The sequence below is a fragment of the Aotus nancymaae genome, unplaced genomic scaffold, assembly GCF_030222135.1.
Source record: "Aotus nancymaae isolate 86718 unplaced genomic scaffold, 86718_ANA_hifiasm-v0.15.2.pri h1tg000002l, whole genome shotgun sequence".
Lineage (NCBI taxonomy): Eukaryota > Metazoa > Chordata > Mammalia > Primates > Aotidae > Aotus > Aotus nancymaae.
The window spans coordinates 6,156,778-6,178,589 of NW_026988413.1; the positions used below are offsets into that span (position 1 = coordinate 6,156,778).

Here is a 21,812-nt window from a genome sequence, read left to right on the forward strand (position 1 = left end):
CCCCCACTTCACCTTTTCAGCACTGAGAGCCCATTCCCAGGAATCTCTGGTCACAGGTAAAGCAGGGCAGGTGGTACCCGACTGCAGAGCCTGCCCCATGCCAGTGTCTCCTGGCCTAAAAACACCTTGGGAATCATCTCTGATGCTTCCTTTCCTTCAACCAGCCTTAGTTATGAGGTGCTGAGATGGGAGGAAGGCAGTGAGAAGGGTAGGTGTCAGGCTCACCCCCATCAAGCTCCGCTACACTCAGAAACTGTGCAGTATGGCCAGGCGTCACACCCACACCTATGTGAATTTTGTGTAACAGCTCTGGAGTCTAGGTTCTGCTGCTGTGGTTACCTCCTAATTCTAGAGCAAAGCATGGAGGCGGTGTAGGAGGAGCGCTCTGGTAGCTGAGGGCTCTGGCAGCGAGGTTCCAGCTGAAGATGCTGCCTCTGCACACTGGCATGCTGCACCAGCTACCAAGCTGTTCTCGGTGACAGCTGGAAACCTCAGAGTATCAGTTTGGAGGAGGTTAAGCTTTACATCTTCAGCCCACTTAACTCAAGGGGTAAAACAAATCAAGCCCCACACTCATGGGAAGGGGAAAGGAAGGAGAGGAGGAGCAGGGACGATGGCACCAAGGGGAAGTGTCCAGAACATCATCTCTCTCACCCCCAAACCAGCCGGTTTCCCGTCTGTTTTTACCTTAATGGCTTTTGCGGTCTCCAGTGACTGCTCAGGAGGGATTCCCACCTCCCTCTCCCTTAGCAGCTGTTGAATGAAATACGTAATATCTCTACCTGCAATCGGGATGTGTTTGATGCAGCTTCCAATTACATAACCTTCTGCCTAGGGAAGAAGAGGAGGCAGAACAGCTGTGTTAGTGATTCCGTGGTAGAGAGCAGCCTGGACGCATGAGGTTTCCTGTCTCAGCCTCCCTGTCTGTCCCTCACGGCACTAACAAGCATTTATGGAATCCCCACCCTCTGCAAGCTCAGTACTGGAGGTCTTTCAAAATGACTGCGTATGCAATTCCATTAGTATTCAAATTTCTAGATTATTCCAATAACCTGACACTCTCCAAAAGCAACCAAAATGATGTGTTCATTAGGAATATGAAAATAAAAACCACATAGGATAGTTCACTTCCAAAAAGTAACACTGTCTGTGAGAACAGTAAACCCAATAGGATTTTTCCCTAACAAAAAGAAAGTTTTATTTCTATAAATTGTAAAGCCAACTATAAATCTACTTATGTTTAAAAGTCAGCAATTTGGTTAACACACAGGGCTTAGATTCTAACAATCTGGATTCAAATCCCGGCTGCACATCTGCAAGTTTCACACGCTTCGGCCTCAACACAGTTGTCCGTAATATGAGGCAAACAATACCCTGCAAGGGCCAGTAATACAGTTCAGGTAAAATTGTGTGTGTCTAGCACATAGCACTGGTTTTGGGGGTTCAGAGCCTCTCACTCCACTGCCTCCCTGAGCCAGTGAAGGCATGTCTGTGAGGGGCCAGGAAAGGAGGGTGACCACCACCTGGGCCAATCAATGGTAGGGCAGGTGTCAAGTGTCCTCGTGCCCACAGCAACGATAGGCCCAAAGCTCCCTCATCAGCCTTCCTGTGGGCACAGACCTGCCACAGGAGCCAAAGGCTTGGACACACATCCAGCTTGTTGTACAGGGGATGAGCAGAATGCAGACCGTCAGAGTGGACAATGCCTACCGCTGGATCATCCAGTAAAGAGACACCCAGGTTTCACATTACAGCACATCACAGCTTCTGTGCCATAATCCCCAAGTGAGACAGAAGGGAACACAGAAGTGAAATGCTGACTTCATTTTACAGGCGCATTCATTCTAATAATGGCATATAGTCACCAGTTAAGTTGCAAGGACAATTTACTGAACTCCTCCTATTCTTTTTTTCTGATGTACCTAACTCCTAGAAGCAAAAAAAGACTTAGCCTTTCTGCAGAGTCCAAGTATTCGCAAAGCATTTTAAGATGGAGATAAAAGATATGTACAATTAAAAATCAACTTTAACCCATAAAAACAACATTAACTTTCTAACACATAAACTATTCACAGTTACAATATTCTATACATTACATGTAGTATTTTCTAAAATACTGTTAAATATCAGCTCATGACAGTAGTAAAAATACTAAAACAAGATACATGTCCAACAACAGAAAAATAAATTGTGTACTTCCTAAACATATTTTCACAGAATATTTAACCACAAGAGAAAAAAATTAAGGTTAAATTAATATACAAAATATAACTTTAGGATTGGTTAGAATCCCAAACGAGACATGAGACATTCCAATTGTGTTTAAAATGTGTGTCTATGCTTATGCAAACACTTGTCTTACAAAAACAGCTTAAAGACTATAGAACTAAAAGTATAATATGGGTTTCTGGATGGGTTTAGGGGTAATTTTATTTCTTCAAATTTTTCTATTTTATCCAAATTTTTAATGACAAATGTAATATTTATAACTGAGGGTAAAACTGAACTAAGATACAATTAAAAATCTTTTCAAACAACTTTCTTGGTAGGCCTGGACACACTGTGAAATATATTTTTTTTCCTAAGTCAGATATAAGAAATAGGCAAAGAACCAAAGCGGGCGCAGGCCAGGGGCCCACAGGAGCCTCATCTTGGATCTCAGAGCCCTGCTCTCTGAGGAAGCCGGCGGCCTGAGTTCGTGGTGAGTGCTCCACACCTAGGGCACTGACTCTTCCCGAGTTCCATGGAAAGAAGTGCTGAGACTGGCTTCAAGGGGGCTCAAGTCAAGTACACACTTCACAGGGCAGGGTATACACCTCTCCTCCCATGGGAAGGGCACATGGGCAGGAGCACAAGCTATGGGGAAGGGAGATTGGCTTTTTTCTCCCTGACCATAGGCACATTGATCATTAAGCCCGTCCACTGCAATGATTCCTAACCTTTAAGGAATTAAAGCATGAGTATATTAGTATAGCATCCCATCACCTTCTCAAAATGAAATGGTGACTATTTTTCCAACTAAAGTAAATGGTTTTTTTAAAATCCTAATTTGCATTTTAAAAGAGCTGTGTGTATATGTAAATATATACACATACACATACCCATAAGCATATGGAGAAACATATCTGTAACATACAGAAGTAACTAGCAATGGTGGTTCCTGAGGAGGAGACTTCACAGGAGGAAGACCTGGATGAGTCTGACTTTTCTCTGAATACCCTCTTCAGACAGTTCTGATACATTTTCCAAACAAATGAATTTTAAATAATTCCTTTAAATAGTCCATTGGACCATAAGAAAAATTCAGAGATCTCTTGAAACCCAAATTAGTAATCACTTCTCTAATATTTTGAAAGTTAAAACCAAAAACTGGTATTGCAGAGCCTTCTGCAAGCCAAAATGTACACTCTCCCCTTCTTGATTTTTAAATAAATGTTTAAAACAAGAAGCAATTTTTCCAAGCCTGAGCTGGTTAAAGCCATTCCCATCTTTTAGCAGACACAGATGTGCTCCTTCAAATGGCCACGCACTGCACCAAACAGGACATCCAAAATGGCATCTTTCTCCCAACATGGCAGAATCATAAGCCAGGAAAACATTCTTGTTGATGTTACACCCACAGGAATCAAGCAGAGGCTCTGAAGATCCAGAGACATCCTGGACATTCTCTGACATTCTGACAGTAGAAATATGCCACCATGAATTTAAAATTGCTCAAGCCAGAAATACTGGCCATCTTTTTCATTCTTTCCCACACAGTTGGGTTTTTAAAACTTTTATTACCTCTTCTAAGTAAAACTATCATCTAGAATGTATTTTCATTATAGAAGGGTTTTTTTTTAAAATTATTTCCATCCTTACCTCAAATCAGGTGTTAAGCCTATAGAGAGTTACATATTAACTATCCTGCTTACCACTGGGATAACATGGGTGACTCCATCTCCACTGTCAATGACTATCCCCGTTAACGTACGTTCACCCACTTGTCGAGATGTCCAAGATGCCGCCAAGGCCAGCACTGCCTGCAGAAAAGACACAGAAGCCACTTACTCGCACACGGGAACTCTTTCTAAAGCATCTGCCTGCTCCTACCAGACCCAGTCAGAAAACTCTCTCTTAATGTGTCTGAGTCACTCTTTCCGCTTCCTATCCATCCTCTAACCCCTGTCCCTCAAATTCCAATTCCAACTTGGACAACTAACATGAAAATTTTGAGTACTTAAAACTGTAGGAGTCAAGTTTTCAATAAAGAAACCTGGCTGAGTGTGGTGGCTCATGCCTGTAATCCCAATACTTTAGGAGGCCAACGCAGGCAGATCACTTGAGCCCAAAAGTTCCAGACCAGCCTGGGCAACATGGCAAAACTCCATCTCTACAAAAAATACAAAAATTTGCCAGACATGGTGGCCTGCATCTGTACCTCAAGCTACTTGGGAGGCTGAGGTGGGAGGATCCCTTGAGCCCAGAAGGTCGAGGCTGCAATGAGCCATAATTGCACCACTGCACTCCACCCTGGACAACACAATGAGACCTTGTCTCAAAAAAAAAAAGAAAGAAAGAAAAAAAGAAACATAAAGCTTTACAAAGAAAAGCCAGTGAGAAAAATATTTCATTAAAGAATCACAAGATTTTAATTTCTAATTCACTGGTTTCCAGTGTGGGCCACAGATTGGCAATGAAGTCACTTGTAGAGTTGTTTAAAATACAGATTACTAGGCCTCACACCCAGAAATTCTAATCTGGACGGTACAGGGCAATTTTTCAACCAAATAAAATTTTGCCCCAAAAGGGACATCTGGCAATGTCTGGTACCATTTTCTTTGTCGGGGCAGGGAGGCTCAAGGTGGGGCTGCTATCTTCTAGTGGGCAGAGGCCAGGAATGCTGCTAAACACCCTGCAATGCACAGCGCACCGCCCACAACAAAGGACTACCCAGCCCAAAGCACTGAGGGTGGAAAACCCTGGCCAAAGATGAAGCCCAAAATCTGTACTTTTAAAAAACATTCTCCAAGTAAACTTGATGCACAGACCACTTTGAGAACCACCAGTCTTATGTCTCCTATCCCATGGAATATAAATAACTTGGGCAGGGGAAGATTTGGAGTTAAATGCATTTGGAAGTGCTAGAATACATAGATTTCAACACAGGAAACCTCAGAGCCTGGACTGTGCTGACAGGCACTGTGAATCAGCACAAGAAAGCTGCAGGATGCAGCACTACCCAAATTCATTTCTCTATGGAACTCTTCCTCCACCTCCTCCTTAGAAGTGACTAGTATTATGCAGAAAACATTTGGGCAACACCCATTTTATTTATTCCATAAAATTTTAGTCAATTTCCTTTCATAAGGTGGCAGGCAAATAATGACCAAATACAACCAAAAAAACATCACACCAAAAACCTGCAGCTTCAGAACAAGTTCTGCAAGCTCATGAAAACACAGGGTCCCTGAGAAGCAAGACAGTACACCGGGATGAGTAAGAGCCTAAAACCCAAAATCAGATAGTGGATACCTCTAAAGGTATTTGTTTTTCTGATCAAAGTAAGTCAAAGATGCCAAAAGAAACAGCACCTATATCTTGTCACTCAGATAAAAATGCATTAGACTTTAATGCATGTAAAAAGAGCCAGATGGCATCTATACCAATGACATAAATATAAAAAGAAAAGTCATGGGACATGTTCTCTATGGTCCTGGATGGCATGGGGGGAGGGGGGCGGGGAGCGGGGGGGAGGGAGTAGAAAAAGGAATAGCGCACAGCACAGTCTTCCAGCAGAGAACCTTGGGAGTTACCATTTCTTCCACTACTAGACAGCTCAGATGCTTTGAGAATCACAAAAATAACTTTTTACCTGAACTGCAATGTAGAGTCCTGGTACATTAAATGATTCAAACATAATTTCTGCAAGATACTCTCTGTTTTCTGGTGTATTGAGTGGAGGTTCTGTCTGTAAGAAAACATTCACTATATTTAGTGTTTACCCAAATTTCATGTGAATACATCAGAACCATAAATAGGTTAACCTGAAAGTATGTTAAGCAAGGACATTATACAGTTTCCTAATTTTACAGCTAGAGGATGCCCGAAGTGATTAAAGAAATCTGGCTGTGAGCCTTAAAAGCTTTGAGGCAGCAGAGTAAATATCTCTCTGAAGGCTTCTGTTCTTATTACCCACCCAAAATAAGAACAAGTTACAGAAAAAGAAATTCTATCTTTGATAACATAACACCTAAACACCCTGAAACTGAATATCCCAGAAGCAAGTTGCCAAGGTTTGTGAAAACACAACCAAGACAAGTGAGGACACCAAAGGCGAACTGGTGACTTCAGGTCTCAGCACAGGAGAGCCGGAGGAGCAGCAAGCCCTGGCTCGGGACAGGCCCGGGGTGAGAAGCCACAGGGTGGCAGAGCAGGCAAGGTCAGACCAAGCACCCTTCAGTCCAGCGGCAAAGGAAGAGGCCAGGGCAGGGCACAGCTTCCCCCAGACACTACCCAGGACCTCCCCAGCCTACCCACACACTATTAGTCCAGGAAGAACTCTGCTCATTCAAAGAGGAGTAAGGGGCACAAAGAAGCCAGTCAACAGTCATATAAAAATACTCAAAGAAAAGGGACAGAGAAAATAGGAAAAACAAATGGCACACAAAAAACACATACTTAGGGCCAGGCGTAGTACCTCACACCTATAATCCTAGCATTTTAGAAGGCTGAGGAGGGAGGATGACTTCAGCCCGGGAGTTTGAGACCAGCCTGGGCAATATAGAAAGACACCACCTCCATGAAAATATTTAAAAGTCAGCCAAATGCCTGTGATCCCAGCTACTGGGGAGGCTGAGGTGAAACCACCTGAGTCTTGGAGGTGAAGGCTACAGTGAGCCAAGACCATACCACTACACTCCAACTTGGGTGACACAGCAAGACCAGAAAGGGAGGGGAAGAAGGGAGAAGGGGAAGAAGGGAGGAGGGGAGGAGGGGAGGAGGGGGGAGGAAAAGGGGAGGAGGGGGGAGGAAAAGGGGAGGAGGGGAGGAGGGGAGGAGGGGAGGAGGGGAGGAGGGGAGGAGGGGAGAGAATATCTGGAAAAATATTAAAACAAAGCAGATAAAAATTCCCAAGAATTTCCAAAGACATTTCCAAGAATCCAAGTATCTATTTTAAAACAATAACCATCATCAAACAGGAGGAAATGACAGGATAACAGAAATAGAAAAAGAATAAACCTGATTTTTGTCATTCAACAATATACTATGAACATTTTTCCACGTTAACAAACATAGGTCTATATTTCATATTTAAATCTGAAAAAATAGAGGGTCTCTGGACCTTGTGGCAAAACATCTACATTATCCTTTATTATGAATGAACTGTGCACCCGCCCACCTCTAATTCTTATATTAAGCCCTAACTCCCAATGTACTGTAAATGGAAATAGGGCCTTTCAAGAGGTAATCACGGTTACCTGAGGTCATAAGGGTGGGGCCCTAATTTGATAGGACTGGAGGATGGTCTTATAAAAAGAGGAAGAGACACCAGAAATCAGTCTCTCTCTCCTATTCTCTCCCCTCTCTATGCTCACACAGGGGAAAGGCATGTGAGAACACAGCAGGAAAGGTGACCAGGAAAAGGGCCACACCAGGAGCCAAACCCGACAGCACCTCCATCTTGGGCTACTAACCTCCAGAACTGTGAGAAAATAACTAAGAGTCTGCTGTTTAAGCCACCCAACCTGTGGCATAAGAAAATTACAGCAGCCAAGTAGCCTAATATACTGCTGAGACAGGAAATGTACAGTCAGCCTCAGCCTTCAACACAGCTACACTTAACACTAGACACTAGGACACATGGGGCCACACTTAGAGAGTCCTCGAGGGAAGAAGGTACAATCCAAGAATTCTACATCTGGCCACAGTGTTAATCAAGTATGCTACAAAATCAAAATATCTAATGTTTGAGATGATGGATATGCTAATTACCCTAATCTGATACCCACACATTATATGTATCAAAACATCACTCTGTACCCCATAAATATGCACAATTATTATATGTCAATTAAAAATATATATAAAATAAAATACTAAGGAGTACCAAAATATAGATCCTTAAACATACAAGAACTTAGAAAATTTCATTCTCATGAGTCAGAATTTATTCGTTCATGAACTATTAGAGGATAAACTTTATCTAATCAAGAAGAATCCAAAAAGTCCAGCAAAAGACTTATAGTGAGCAGTGAAGCCATTTAAGATGTAGAACTAAAGACTTTTCTTTGGCCAGGTACAGTGGCTCACACCTGTAATCCCAGCACTTTGGGATGCTAAGGCAGGCGGATCACTTGAGGTCAGGAGTTGGAGACCAGCCTGGTCAACATGGTGAAAACCCATCTCAACTAAAAATATAAAAATTAGCTGGGCATGGTGGTGCGCACCTGTAGTCTCAGCTACTCGGGAGGCTGAGGCAGGAGAATTGCTTGAACCCAGGAGGTGGAGGTTGCAACGAGCTGATGATAGCACCACTGCACTCCAGCCTGGGCGACAGAGCGAGACTCTGTCTCAAAAAAATAAGACTTTTCTTTTCTGGGAATTACAGAACAGAATGTAAATGTTATAAGTTTTAACAGAAAAAAAAATCTTATCAATTTGAGCAGTGTACAAGGAAAGGAGAGAGTGTAAGGACACTTGCCTTTTACAGTGGAATCAAAAGGTATTATTTCAAACTGACAAAGTATCAGAGGCATTAGTAAACATAAAGTTAAAATGTTAACATTGGAATAAGTTAGTAACATAATTAATTAAAAGCAGGTGGTGGAGAGAAGAAAGGGGAGGCAATAATATGTGGCAATACCAACCTGGTCACTGATTACAGCAGGAAGGAGATAGTTACCCCTAAACAAATACAGGGCAAATGTATCAAATTATACTAAAATATGCAAAAATAAGACCTTTTAATTATTACTAAGAACACACACCTAATACAAAGCAAAGAGAAAAACAAGTCTTCGGTTAAAAAATACTAATACTTAAATAAAACACATTAACATGAAGCATAACATTTTTTTAAAATAGTTAAATTAAGACCAAACATATCTGTCACACAGTATCATGCCATCCCAGTCTGGTTAAGAGATCTGAAGTCAGACTGACTGGAGTCAAATCCCAGCCTTCCACTTTACTAGGCTTGGGAAGTTATTTCCTCTCTCTCTCTCCCTGAGTCTCCTCATGGGTAAAGTGGTGGTAATCAGTACCTAGCTCACAGAGTTGGAAAGATTAAAGGCAGTCTAAATAATGTGCTTAGAGCAGTACTGGGTACACAGATGTGTTCAATGGAAGTGAGCTGCTATTACTAAAATTAATAAATGAGAAATTCGACTACTAAAAGTCTTTCGGTTAAAAACGAAATCAAATTACATTCTGAGGCTGAGACCCAACTAAAACAAAGAAGCTCAGAAAGGTAAAAAGTCAACACTGTCTGTATCAGAAGATCGATAACAACCTAAATACCCAACACTAAGGAACTAATAAATTATGCTACATCTAGAAAAGGTAACACTTTGCAACAATTTAAAAAAATGAAGTCTATGAAGAAACAATCTCTATGATGAATTGTTACATGAAAAAGAGAAAGGTGTCTCCATTCTGTATATATTCTTAAACATCCTTCTGCATCAACAATTTTTAATAAAAACTTTTTTTATTTTAGACAGATTCTCACTCTGTCACCCAGGCTCGAGTGCAATGGTGCAATCTCAGCTCTCTGGGAGACTCCACCTCCCAGAATTCAAGCATTCTCCTGCCTCTGTCTCTGGAGTAGGTGGGATTACGGTCAGGTACTACCACACTCAGTTAAATTTTGTATTTTCAGTAGAGACAGGGTTCCACTATGTTGGCCAGGCTGGTCTTGAACTCTGGACCTCAAGTGATCCACTCAACTCAGCCTCCCAAAGTGCTGGGATTACAGGCATGAGTCACCATGACAGGCCAAAAACTATTTTTAAACAACAAGGTATGGTAGCCGGGTGCGTGCCTGTAGTCCCAGCTACTCAGGAGGCTGAGGTGGGAGGATCACTCCAGCCCAGGAGTTCGAGGCTGTATGACTGCACCTGTGAATAGCCACTGTACCCTAGCCTCGACAACATAGAGATTCCCTCTCAAAAAAAAAAAAAAAAAAAAAAAAAACAGTCCAGGCACAGTGGCTCACTCCTGTAACACCAGGACTTTGATGGGAGGCTGAGGCGGGTGGAGGAGTTTGAGACCAGCCTGGCCAACATGGGGAAACCTCCTCTCTACTAAAAATACAAAAATTAGCTGAGGACGGTGGCGTGTGCCTGTAATTCCAGCAACTCATGAGGCTGAGCAGGAGAATCACTTAAAACCTGGGAGGCGGAGGTTGCAGTGAGCCAAGATGGTGCCACTGCATTCCAGCCTAGGCAACAAGAGCTACACTCTGTCTCAAAAAAAAAAAAAAACAAGGTGTGGGGAGAAGGGAAATAATGCGGAGTTGTTCAGTGAATGCAGAGTTTCAGTTTTGCAAGATGGAAAAGTTCTAGAATCTCTTACACAACAGTTAACATTATTAAACTATACACTTAAACATGGCTAATAGAGTACAAATAGTATCAGGTATTCTTTTTACAATTTAAATTTAAAAAAACACATTTAATTAAAAATCCAAGGTGTGTAACAGTACATATATTGTGTTACCATTTGTGTAAAATAAGTGTGTGCTAACCCATATGCCTACACACAATCACTACTGGCTAAGAACTGGTAAGGGCGACTTCCTCCAGGCAGGAAAGAGGCAAGGGGGCACGCTTCCTAGAAATCTTCCAGCACCTTATCAGCTCTGCACTGTCTGTGTATCACTTCTTCAAACAACAAGCAAGCAAATCTACCCACCAACCGGCCTGGCACTTTAAACTCTGGCACAGAGGCTGATGCAAAGTTCAAACATGCTGCCCCAATTAAGTTTTAGTCACTGTAATTAATATCCATCAATTCCTGGATGGGAGAAAGGAAGCCATCTCAAAACGTGGAAGAGAGAATAATGAAGTCATACTCAAATACAGCCTGCAAATAGGGGACCTAAAAAGCACTCCGCAGCACATTACTGATTTCAGCATGCCTACTCAGGGGCTGAGGAGATTAAATTTGCTAATAGCAGTGAAGTCCCCAGAACACAGTCAATAGTATAACTATTAGTGATTACTACTTTAGATCTCCTTCATTTAAAGCACATGACTAAGAGCTGCAGCTTCCAACAGTAGTTCGTACAATCTCTCTCTTACGGTACTGCCTATCGATCTGAAAAATGGGCCTAATAACATTACCTATCTAAGAGGGTTGCTGGTGGGATTAAAAAATGAGTTAATTCTTGTAAACACTTAGAATGGGACCAGGCACATAGAAGTACTCAATAGGTCGGGCATGGTGGCTCACGCCTGTAATCTCAGCAATTTGGGAGGCCGAGGCAGGGGGATCATGATGTCAGATCGAGACCATCCTGGCCAACATGGTAAAACCCCATCTCTACTAAAAATACAAAAAATTAGCCGGGCGTGGTGGCACGCGCCTGTAGTCCCAGCTACTGGGGAGGCTGAGGCGGGAGAATCGCTTGAACCCAGGAGGCAGAGGTTGCAGTGAATCAAGATCGCACCACTGCACTCCAGCCTGGCAACAGAGCAGGACTCCATCTCACCAAAAAAAAAAAAAAAGTACTCAATAAATGGCCATAATTGCCAATATTGTATCTCATTCCAGAAGAAATAACTTATTAACTAAAGAAATCTCTATAAAGTTGTTTCTCATCTTAAATAGGAAACCAAGCATAACTATAAGTGAAATAAAGCATTAAAACTGAGTAGAATAGGAACCCAAGCATAATTATAAGTGAAATAAACAAAGCACTGAAACTGAGTAGAGGTGGAGAAGCATCAGGAGAGAAGGTTAAGAAGGGATGAAGAGTTATGAGTACAGCTGGGGAACGTTTCTTGCCTCCCAGCAAAGAGCTGCCTATTTAACCTGAAGCAAAAAGAGACCTGCAGGAAGACATCACCAACAAGAATCACATTAACCCTGGCTCCCTGCATTCTCTCTGGGTCTAAGTTCAGGGTGAAATCATGATCCAAATAAATCCCAGATGTTTGAAGATTAAATATAAATATCAAAGGAAAATGAGTTTTACTACATACAAATTTAAAGTTACAGATGTCCAAATGAAATAACCAAAAGAGAAAGGCAAAAAATTAACTGATGAGAAAGTAACCTGCTGCAAATATAACAAAAGCAGCTTTCTACCTTCATTATATGAAAGCTTCCAGAGAATAAGCAGAATGTGGTATCTACATACAATGGAATATTATTCAGACTTAAAAAGGAAGGAAACGTTGGCACACGCTTCAACATGGATGAACCTTGAAGACTCTAGCTAAGGGAAATAAGCTAGTCACAAAAGGACAAATACTATACGATTCCATTTATATGTGGGCCCTAGAGTCATTAAATTTAGGGACACAGGAAGTAAAATAGGCACTCCAGGGGCAGATAAAGGAGTAACAGAATTTGTGTTCAATGGAGACAGTTTGAGTTTGAAAAGATGAAAAGGCTTCTGGAGGCAGACAGTGGCAATGGTGTGTGAATGTGCTAATGCCACCAGGCTGTACATTAAAAAATGGTTCAAATGGTAAATTCTGTTATGTGTATTTTAGAATAAAAAAATTTTAAGTAAAAACAAAGTTCACAGAAATCACAGCAACAAGAAAAGCAATAAAACAATGATATGTAAAAGAGCACAGGGCATGAATGGACAACTCGCAGAAGAGGACATACAACTAATATGTGGAAAAATGTATAAGGCCAAAGCTATCAAAAATGCAAATTTAAAGCATAAGGTAAATTTTAATCCATTAAACAATAAAAAAGATATTAATTAACGCTGACAAGAGTACAAAGCAAGCAAGCCTCTTGTACAGTGCTGACAGCGGTCTACAATGGCACACTGTGCACAACCGCTGAACTTCATAATCAAACACTGCTAGTTCTTTTTAAATAAAAAATACTCAAAATATAGGAAAACTGTATGCACAAAGATTATTTCTTATAAAACCAAGAAAATGTCTAATAATAGTGGAACCACTAAGCAGGAAATACCTACTAGATAATCATATAGCTGTTAAAATGAGGGCTATGAAAATGTAAGAAAATGAGGAGTACAATATTGAGTGTAAAATCATTTTTAAAATGGGTAAAAAGATTAAATGAAAATATACTAAATGTCAACAGTACCTATGTTAATGTGATAAGACTATAAAAAGTCCCACAGATATCTTCCAAATTTTCTTTCTCATACTTACAATTCTACTATAATGAAGAGGGGAAATAATCTCTACATTTAGTGTTAAACTCTGAGTTATGGCTGTGGGGCAAGATCACACAAACTCCTAATATAACTTCCTAATGCATTTTATCCACAGACAGAGACTTACAGCAGCAAGATAGCAACACCAAGCAGCAGACGCAGCACATCTTGCCACAGCTTCCTCCCAGCCAGCGGCTCTCTAACGTGGATGACACTTTAGATAGGTAAAACCCAGCCAGAGTTGTGAAAGCAGCTGAATCTTTGCTTTGCCACTGTCTTCATGCCTGTGAGTGACACCATTATGGCAGGCATTGTGAGATACATTTACCGACACTGCAAGTTCGTTACTGACAGACCACAGATCTATTATGGGAAATGTCAACAGGCCCAGAAAGAAGCATTTCTCAGACTTCCCTGTGGACAGGGATGACTAAGTGAGTAAGTTCTGGCCAGTAAGACACAAAAGCTGGAGTATGGTTGCCAGGAAAGCTCCTTACAAAGCTGAGGTAGACTCAAGTAGTAGACTTGCCTCCTGCCCTTAACACCCTCTTCCTTCCTAGAACATAGAGGTGACAGCTGGAGCTGCAGTAATCAACTTGTGATTATAAGGCATCCTTAGAATGAAGGCCATGTATTAAAGACACTAGAGTAGAGAGACCCTTAGCAACACCAGAGAGCTGCCATATCAGCACTGGACTCTGCTGCAAATTTATTTTATTTAAGAAAAATAAAGCCTTAACTTTTTTAAACTATTGCTTTTTATATTCTATTACTTGCTGCCAAAAACAATTCACCATCTTTGAAGAATGCAAATCTATGTATTTCCATTTAAGGGAACATTTACAATATAATGATGTTCTCTTGGTTCTTGAATCAAAATCAGCGCTATTCAGGGCCATATCCTTAGGGGTTCTGAGTACCACAATCACAAATCCTTCATCTCCCTCCACCTCCCATTTCAGCTCTATCCACCAGCACTGACGGTATAATTATTCCTTTAGGAGATAAATGTAATCAAAAGTGTCTCAAACTATTATTTATAACAAGATCTAAATCGGGGATGTCCAGTTTTCCTGGCGTGTTTCCTCTTGTTTTTAAGACTAGACAAGTGCAGCAGTGAGAAGAGGAGAAAAAAAATAATCTGGGTTTTTTTTTCTTTATTTTTTTTTTTCTTTTCATTGGCATTTTCACAACATAGAGGATAATCTGATTTTTTTTTAACTATAGAAGCGTATGACCAAAGCATCAATGAATGCAAGCTACATAAACATTTTTATTCACAACAGTGGTAAAATTATCACCTGGTATTGATTTAAAAATGAGTAATTCATGACTATCATAAAACCAACCCGTATTTCAGGATGAAGACAGAAAACTGAACACATGTATCTAATATTACTCCACCTCCATGCCCCTCTTTAATTACAGTCAAGAAACATTTTTTAAAATACAAATCCTCAAGGAAGAGAGACTAGGAGAGGAGGCGACAATATACTGGAAGCTGAAAAGGATGTGCAAGAGGTCACTTAGCAAATCGAAGAAAGCTGACCTCTATAATGGCTAGGTCCACACGAGTGAATGAAGAGCACAAGGCAGGTATAACCATCCTCAAGAATTCAGGAAGGAAACTACAGTAAGTCAGGACATGACACAACTGTGATTCAGATGTAGCGCACTGCTATGTCTAGCATTTTTAATTTCATCAGGTTCATGAAGAAAATGATTTCACAGAGCTCTAACCTGAACTTTACCTAGAGATTTCAAGAAAATCATGTATTCATACATTCATCTCTAAAATACCAAGGATGGCATGTTTTATTTTTAGTCATCAGAGTTGATTTTCCATCAACAATCAACACGTGAATGCTACCAACTCCAATATCAACATCTGCAGCCTGGAGCCAGCTGTTCCTCTGCTCTTTTACCCATGCAGCCCAGTGACACCCTTAGACCTCAGCATGTACAAAACCAGACTGTCCTCCTTCATCCACTCTCCCCTAAGTGAGTTTCTTCTCAAGTTTCCCATCTGAACCAATCACATTATCATCCATGCACTGCCCAAACTCAAAATCTGAGTCATCCTAGATTTCTCTCTTAACCACTACCAATTCTCATCACTAAGACCCATCAATTCTACCTCCTGTAGATCTCTACTAACTATGTGTAACTTACCCCAACCAACTGTATGTGATCCAAAAAAACAACGGCATACAAAAGCTAGGGAGGGTACAAGCCAGAACAATGAGGCCAAATATGAGAACAGGTGAGATAACTACCTGAGTAATACAAACAATGTCTGTCCCGGCTCCTTAATGAGTACTGGCTCCGGGAGTCTGGTTTCTCTCAGGTGGCCTCAGCTTCAAGATACTGAACTGGGAGCAGAGTGCTGGGCTTAGGGCAACCTAATAAACAATGTGTGCTCCCAGGCACCGCACTGTACTCCTAAATGGAAGTCACCACCCCAGCTTCACCATACTATACTCGTAAATGGAAGTCACCAACCCAGCTGCACTGCACTGTATTCCTAAATGGAAGTCACCACCCCAGCTGCACTGCACTGTACTCCTAAATGAAAGTCACCACCCCAGCTGCACTGCACTGTACTCCTAAATGGAGGTCACCACCCCAGCTTCCCTGCACTGTACTCCTAAATGAAAGTCACCAACCCAGCTTCACTGCACTGTACTCCTAAATGGAAGTCACCACCCCAGTTGCACCACATTGTACTCCTAAATGGAAGTCACCACCCCAGCTGCACTGCACTGTACTCCTAAATGGAAGTCACCACCCCAGCTTCCTTGCACTGTACTCCTAAATGGAAGTCACCACCCCAGCTGCACTGCACTGTACTCCTAAATGAAAGTCACCACCCCAGCTGCACTGCACTGTACTCCTAAATGAAAGTCACCAACCCAGCTTCCCTGCACTGTACTCCTAAATGGAAGTCACCACCCCAGCTGCACTGCACTGTACTCCTAAATGGAAGTCACCACCCCAGCTGCACTGCACTGTACTCCTAAATGGAAGTCACCACCCCAGCTGCACTGCACTGTACTCCTAAATGGAAGTCACCACCCCAGCTGCACCGCACTGTACTCCTAAATGGAAGTCACCACCCCAGCTGCACTGCACTGTACTCCTAAATGGAAGTCACCACCCCAGCTTCCCTGCACTGTACCCCTAAATAGAAGTCACCACCCCAGCTGCACTGCACTGTACTCCTAAATGAAAGTCACCAACCCAGCTTCACTGCACTGTACTCCTAAATGAAAGTCACCACCCCAGCTGCACTGCACTGTACTCCTAAATGGAAGTCACCACCCCAGCTGCACCGCACTGTACTCCTAAATGGAAGTCACCACCCCAGCTGCACTGCACTGTACTCCTAAATGAAAGTCACCACCCCAGCTGCACTGCACTGTACTCCTAAATGGAAGTCACCACCCCAGCTGCACCGCACTGTACTCCTAAATGGAAGTCACCACCCCAGCTGCACTGCACTGTACTCCTAAATGGAAGTCACCACCCCAGCTTCACCACACTGTACTTGTAAATGGAATTCACCACCCAGCTTCTCTGCACTGTACTCCTAAATGGAAGTCGACACCCCAGCTGCACTGCACTGTACTCCTAAATGGAAGTCAACACCCCAGCTTCACTACACTGTACTCCTAAATGGAAGTCACCACCCCAGCTTCCTTGCACTGTACTTGTAAATGGAAGTCAACACCCCAGCTGCACCGCACTGTACTCCTAAATGGAAGTCACCACCCCAGCTTCCTTGCACTGTACTTGTAAATGGAAGTCAACACCCCAGCTGCACTGCACTGTACTCCTAAATGGAAGTCAACACCCCAGCTTCCCTGCACTGTACTCCTAAATGGAAGTCAACACCCCAGCTTCACTGCACTGTACTCCTAAATGGAAGTCAACACCCCAGCTTCCCTGTACTGTACTCCTAAATGGAAGTCACCACCCCAGCTTCACCACACTGTACTTGTAAATGGAAGTCACCACCCCAGCTTCCCTGCACTGTACTCCTAAATGAAAGTAACCACCCCTGCTGCACCGCACTGTACTCCTAAATGGAGGTCACCACCCCAGCTGCACTGCACTGTACTCCTAAATGGAAGTCACCACCCCAGCTGCACAGCACTGTACTCCTAAATGGAAGTCACCACCCCAGCTGCACTGCACTATACTCCTAATCAGAAGTCAGCCATCCCAGCTTCACTGCACTGTACTCCTAAACAGAAATCACCCATCCCAGGTGCACTGCACTATACGCCTAACCAGAAGTCCCCCATCCCATCTGCACTGCAGCATATTCCTAAACGGAAGTCCACCACCCTAGCTGGTGCAGAAGAAAGTTCCTCCACGCTGAGGGAATACCCATTTTCTTCCACTGATTAAGAGCTGTATAAACGGACCCTTCCTGAGGGATTTTTTTTTTTTTTTTTGGAGACACAATCTTGCTCTGTCGCCAGGTTGAAGTGCAGTGGTGCAATCTCGGCTCACTGGGACCTCTGACTCCCTTCCTGAGGGATTTTCCTGGGTGGCTTTGACTATACATGTTCCCTTATATAATTTTAAGAACCTTGAAAAAGACAGAACTCCCCTACGCCCTCCTTGGAGCACCAGTCACCTCACACAGGGTCCTCTTCAAGACTCTGTGTGCCAGCAGTGTCTGCTCATGAAGTCTCCCTAGAACAGAAAACTGGCCACGCAGCTCACTGTCTACACCACGTAAAGGCTTCCTGACCTACCTCTCTACACTCCCCCACTCTCATCACCCTAACCCAGTCAGTCCTCAGAGTCACCATGCCCTCTCATTGCTGGTCGTCTGCATGTGCTAGTTGTTTGCTCTTGCAGGATTTATATTCAAAAAGTTTGAAAATCCCTTCTGAAGTTCTAATTCAATTTCCACTCAAGAGCACTGCATCTCTTTGAAATCTGAGTCCGTTCTGAGCTCTGGGCAACGCAGTACTGGGGAAAAATGGAATTCCCAGGTGCTGTCTACTCAGTCCACATAACCCGTGTAACCTGAGTGTCTGTACCTCCATGAAAACAGTGGCCAGAAGCTCATTCTCTCTGCATATTCAGACTGGGCACAGCTGTCAGAAAGGGTAATTCTGTGAGCTCCTAGGGGGTCCATCATTTGGGCCTCTTAGACTCTCTTAAACCAAGAAGCCTTTACCTGATGTGCCAGTTCAGTAAACGTCTTCAATTCACCTTGATGGCTTAGCCTTAAATCTTTCCACCTGGTTCACTCCCCTTTAACTATTCCATCAACACACAGTTAAGGACATATACCTGAAGGAAATTTACCATTCTCATCACTTCCTCAACCACATCATGCAACAAAATGACTTGCAGAATTCAAAGCACAATATATGTAATACAATATTTTCTTATGTTTTTAATAATAAACGATTGGTTTTGCACATTCATTGCAGGTACCCATTATTAGCAAACGGCCTTTTCCATGTTCACACCAAACCCCTCCAACTCCATCCTGGCAAGTGGTTACATTTTACTGTATCATATATGCCAGCTAAATCAGAAAAAAAATTCCCCTTTAATAAAAATGTCCTGTGCACTGTGACCTGGTGGTCCATATTTGCTCCACATGCCTAAGATTAGATGTCCCTCTAAGTAAAGCAAGAAGAACTCCTGGCACAGTAAGCTGAAGTAGACAGAAGGAAGCAGCTGGGCTCACTGCCTGCTCCTAAAATCCTCTCCAACAGGTAGTTTATGTGATATGCTAGAGAAGGAAAAATGCCAAATCTGACAGGCGGGAATCTGTGTTTTGGCTGTAAAGACAAAGCCACTCACACACAGTCAGTTTCTTGGCTCCATGTGCTCCACATAAACCACTGGGAGCCAGGCATGGTGGCTCACGCCTGCAATCTCAACACTTTGGGAGGCTGAGATGGGAGGATCACTTAAGCCCAGGAGTTTGAGGTCAGCCTCAGCCTCAGCAACACAGCAAGACCCCATCTCCACAAAAATTTTTTAAAACTTAGCCAGGCTACTGGCTTCTACCTGTGGTCCCAGCTACTCAAGAGGGTGACGTGGGAGGATCAATTGAGCCCAGAGTACAAGCCTGCAGCGAGCTAGAACCGTGCCATTGAACTCCAGCCTGGACAAGACAGCAAGATCCCATTTCTAGAAAAATAAAATACAAAGCAAAACACTAAAATAAAATAAACCACTGTGGATCTACAGAGCGAAAACACAGAGTGGCCTGTGAAATGCAGTAGCCATACTTGGCAATTTCAGTTGTGAAGACACAGCCAGGGAAAAAAGATCAAAGACTGGCTTTAATATACATTGAATATATATTGGTTATAGAGTTACTCCATATTTAATAGTTATTCCATTAACTATTAGCCTCATAGTTAAAATATTTCATATATCAGATAATTCTTAAAAACACTTCATGTTCTAACATTAGAAAGAATTTTATAATTGGATCTCGGACCATTTGACAATGTACTTGTAGGGAAAAAAAACCCAAACCTAAATTATGTAGGTTTACTATGCAGCTTATGTTACATGAAACTGTCTCTATAAAGCAAGCATTCCGTACATGCAATTAATTTTAACTTGAAAAAAACATCTCATGGAAGAAAACATGTAATGTTGAATAGAACCATCAGAGAACCAAGAGATATTTCTTCTTGTTTATCTGTGATCTTTTATTTCATTTGAACAAAATAAATTAAGTATCATAATTAGGGCCCAGAACTCAGTTCAGTTTTATTTTACAGTAACATTTAAACCCTAGAAAAAAATAACATCTTGACCTGCTTCCTCTGCTCTAAGTGGCAATAATTACAATCATCTTGCCATGTCTCAAGGAAACGAAAGTAGGCAGTTGGTTTACCCAAATCCATTCCTCCTTCTATTGTCCTTGTTTTTGGAGGCCTGTTTAGTTCCTTACCCTCTTCCAGGGTTCAGGTCATCAGACATGTTCTCCCCATCCCCTGCTCCAAGGAGAAAGTCTTGATGAATCTAAGCCAAAGTAATTCCATTCCTCTTGCTCTAACCAGGTTAGGCATAGGCAGATGGGGCAGATCTGCTGGGAAGGTTTCTGGGAAGTGATGTGCAAGGAAAACCTTCTACTTCTGTATGGAAATATCCAAAGACGTGATCTAAGAATTAAGCGGCCATCCTGGGGCCGAGGGGAACAAATAGAAGAGCTCAAGCTAATGCCCTAGGCTGCATGCTCAGTTCCATTGCTGAGCTGCTAAAATAACCAGCCCTGGAACTGCCTCACCTTGGCTTTCTGTTTGGTGAGATAACAAGCCCCTTTTTGTTCTGAACAATTTTTTTTTTTTTTTTGAGACGGAGTCTCGCTCTGTCGCCCAGGCTAGAATGCAGTGGCGTGATCTCAGCTCACTGCAACCTCTGCCTCCCAGGTTCAAATGATTCTCTGCCTCAGCCTCCCGAGTAGCTGGGATTACAGGCGCCTGCACCACGCCCAGCTAATTTTTGTATTTTCAGTAGAGACGGGGTTTCACCATATTGGCCAGGCTGGTCTTGAACCCCTGACCTCGTGATCCACCCACCTCGGCATCCCAAAGTGCTGGAATTACAGGCATGAGCCACCGCGCCCAGCCTGTTCTGAACATTTTTATTGAGCTTTCCACTATTTTCAAAAAAGCAGCCTGATTCATGCACATATCTTTAGAAGGAATTTAAAATGCCCTAGAAAAGAATAATCTTCAGTTTAAAATCTAAGCAATTTGAATTTACAGGAATATGTTCCTCTTAGTTCCAGTTACTCACCATTAAAAAATAATGGTCCTCAGGTTCGGCTCGAAGATATTTAAAAACCACTTGCTCCATGAACCTTTCCATAAGATCCCAGTCTTCAATGATTCCATGTCTTATTGGCCACTGGAGGACGAGAAACCAGAGTTGTCAAGCGTCAGTTCGTGACAATAAAAGCAATTGTTTAACAGTGGCACAGAAGAAACTGCAATATTACAGAATAAAGGTCTCCTTCTTGTTGCAGTTTTTGTTAATTGTTGTAAACAACAGCATTTAAAAAAAAAAAGATTAAGTAACATTAAAAAAAGATTAAGTTACATTATTGCTCATATTCTCCTCCACTCATTTCTACAAACAAAGAATCACCCTAACAATGAGGTGGGGACAGGCCAGGCATGTTGGCTCACGCCTCTAATCCAACACTTTGGGAAGCCAAGGCAGGAGTATCACTCAAGCCCAGGAGTTCGAGAACAGCCTGGGCAACGTGGCAAGACCCTGACTCTACAAAAAATTACAAAATTAGCCAACCACAGTGGTGTGTGCCTGTAGTCCCATCTACTTGGGAAGGTGAGGTGAGAGGCTGAGGCTTCAGTAAGCCAAGACGGCACCACAGCACTCCAGCCTGGGTGACAAAGTAAGACCTATCACTAAAACAACAACAACAACAAAAAATGAGAAA

General features: G+C 42.4%; 1 protein-coding gene across 2 annotated transcripts in view; it reads right to left on the bottom strand.

Annotated features, from left to right (window-relative positions):
* The window catches only part of ACTR3B (actin related protein 3B), an 81,740-nt gene that overhangs the window by 37,936 nt on the left and 21,992 nt on the right, over window positions 1-21,812 (bottom strand). Inside the window, exons 3-6 of one of the 2 annotated variants that reach the window (XM_064368854.1) lie at window positions 21,149-21,259; window positions 5,855-5,950; window positions 3,915-4,022; window positions 688-831 (exon numbers count right to left, since the gene is read on the bottom strand). In XM_064368854.1, coding sequence (XP_064224924.1) covers window positions 688-831; window positions 3,915-4,022; window positions 5,855-5,950; window positions 21,149-21,220 — 420 coding nt within the window. In that variant the 5' untranslated portion in view covers window positions 21,221-21,259. Of the gene's footprint in view, window positions 1-687; window positions 832-3,914; window positions 4,023-5,854; window positions 5,951-8,849; window positions 8,870-21,148; window positions 21,260-21,812 lie in introns of those variants that run through there. The other variant, XM_012442757.3, reaches the window with a different exon arrangement.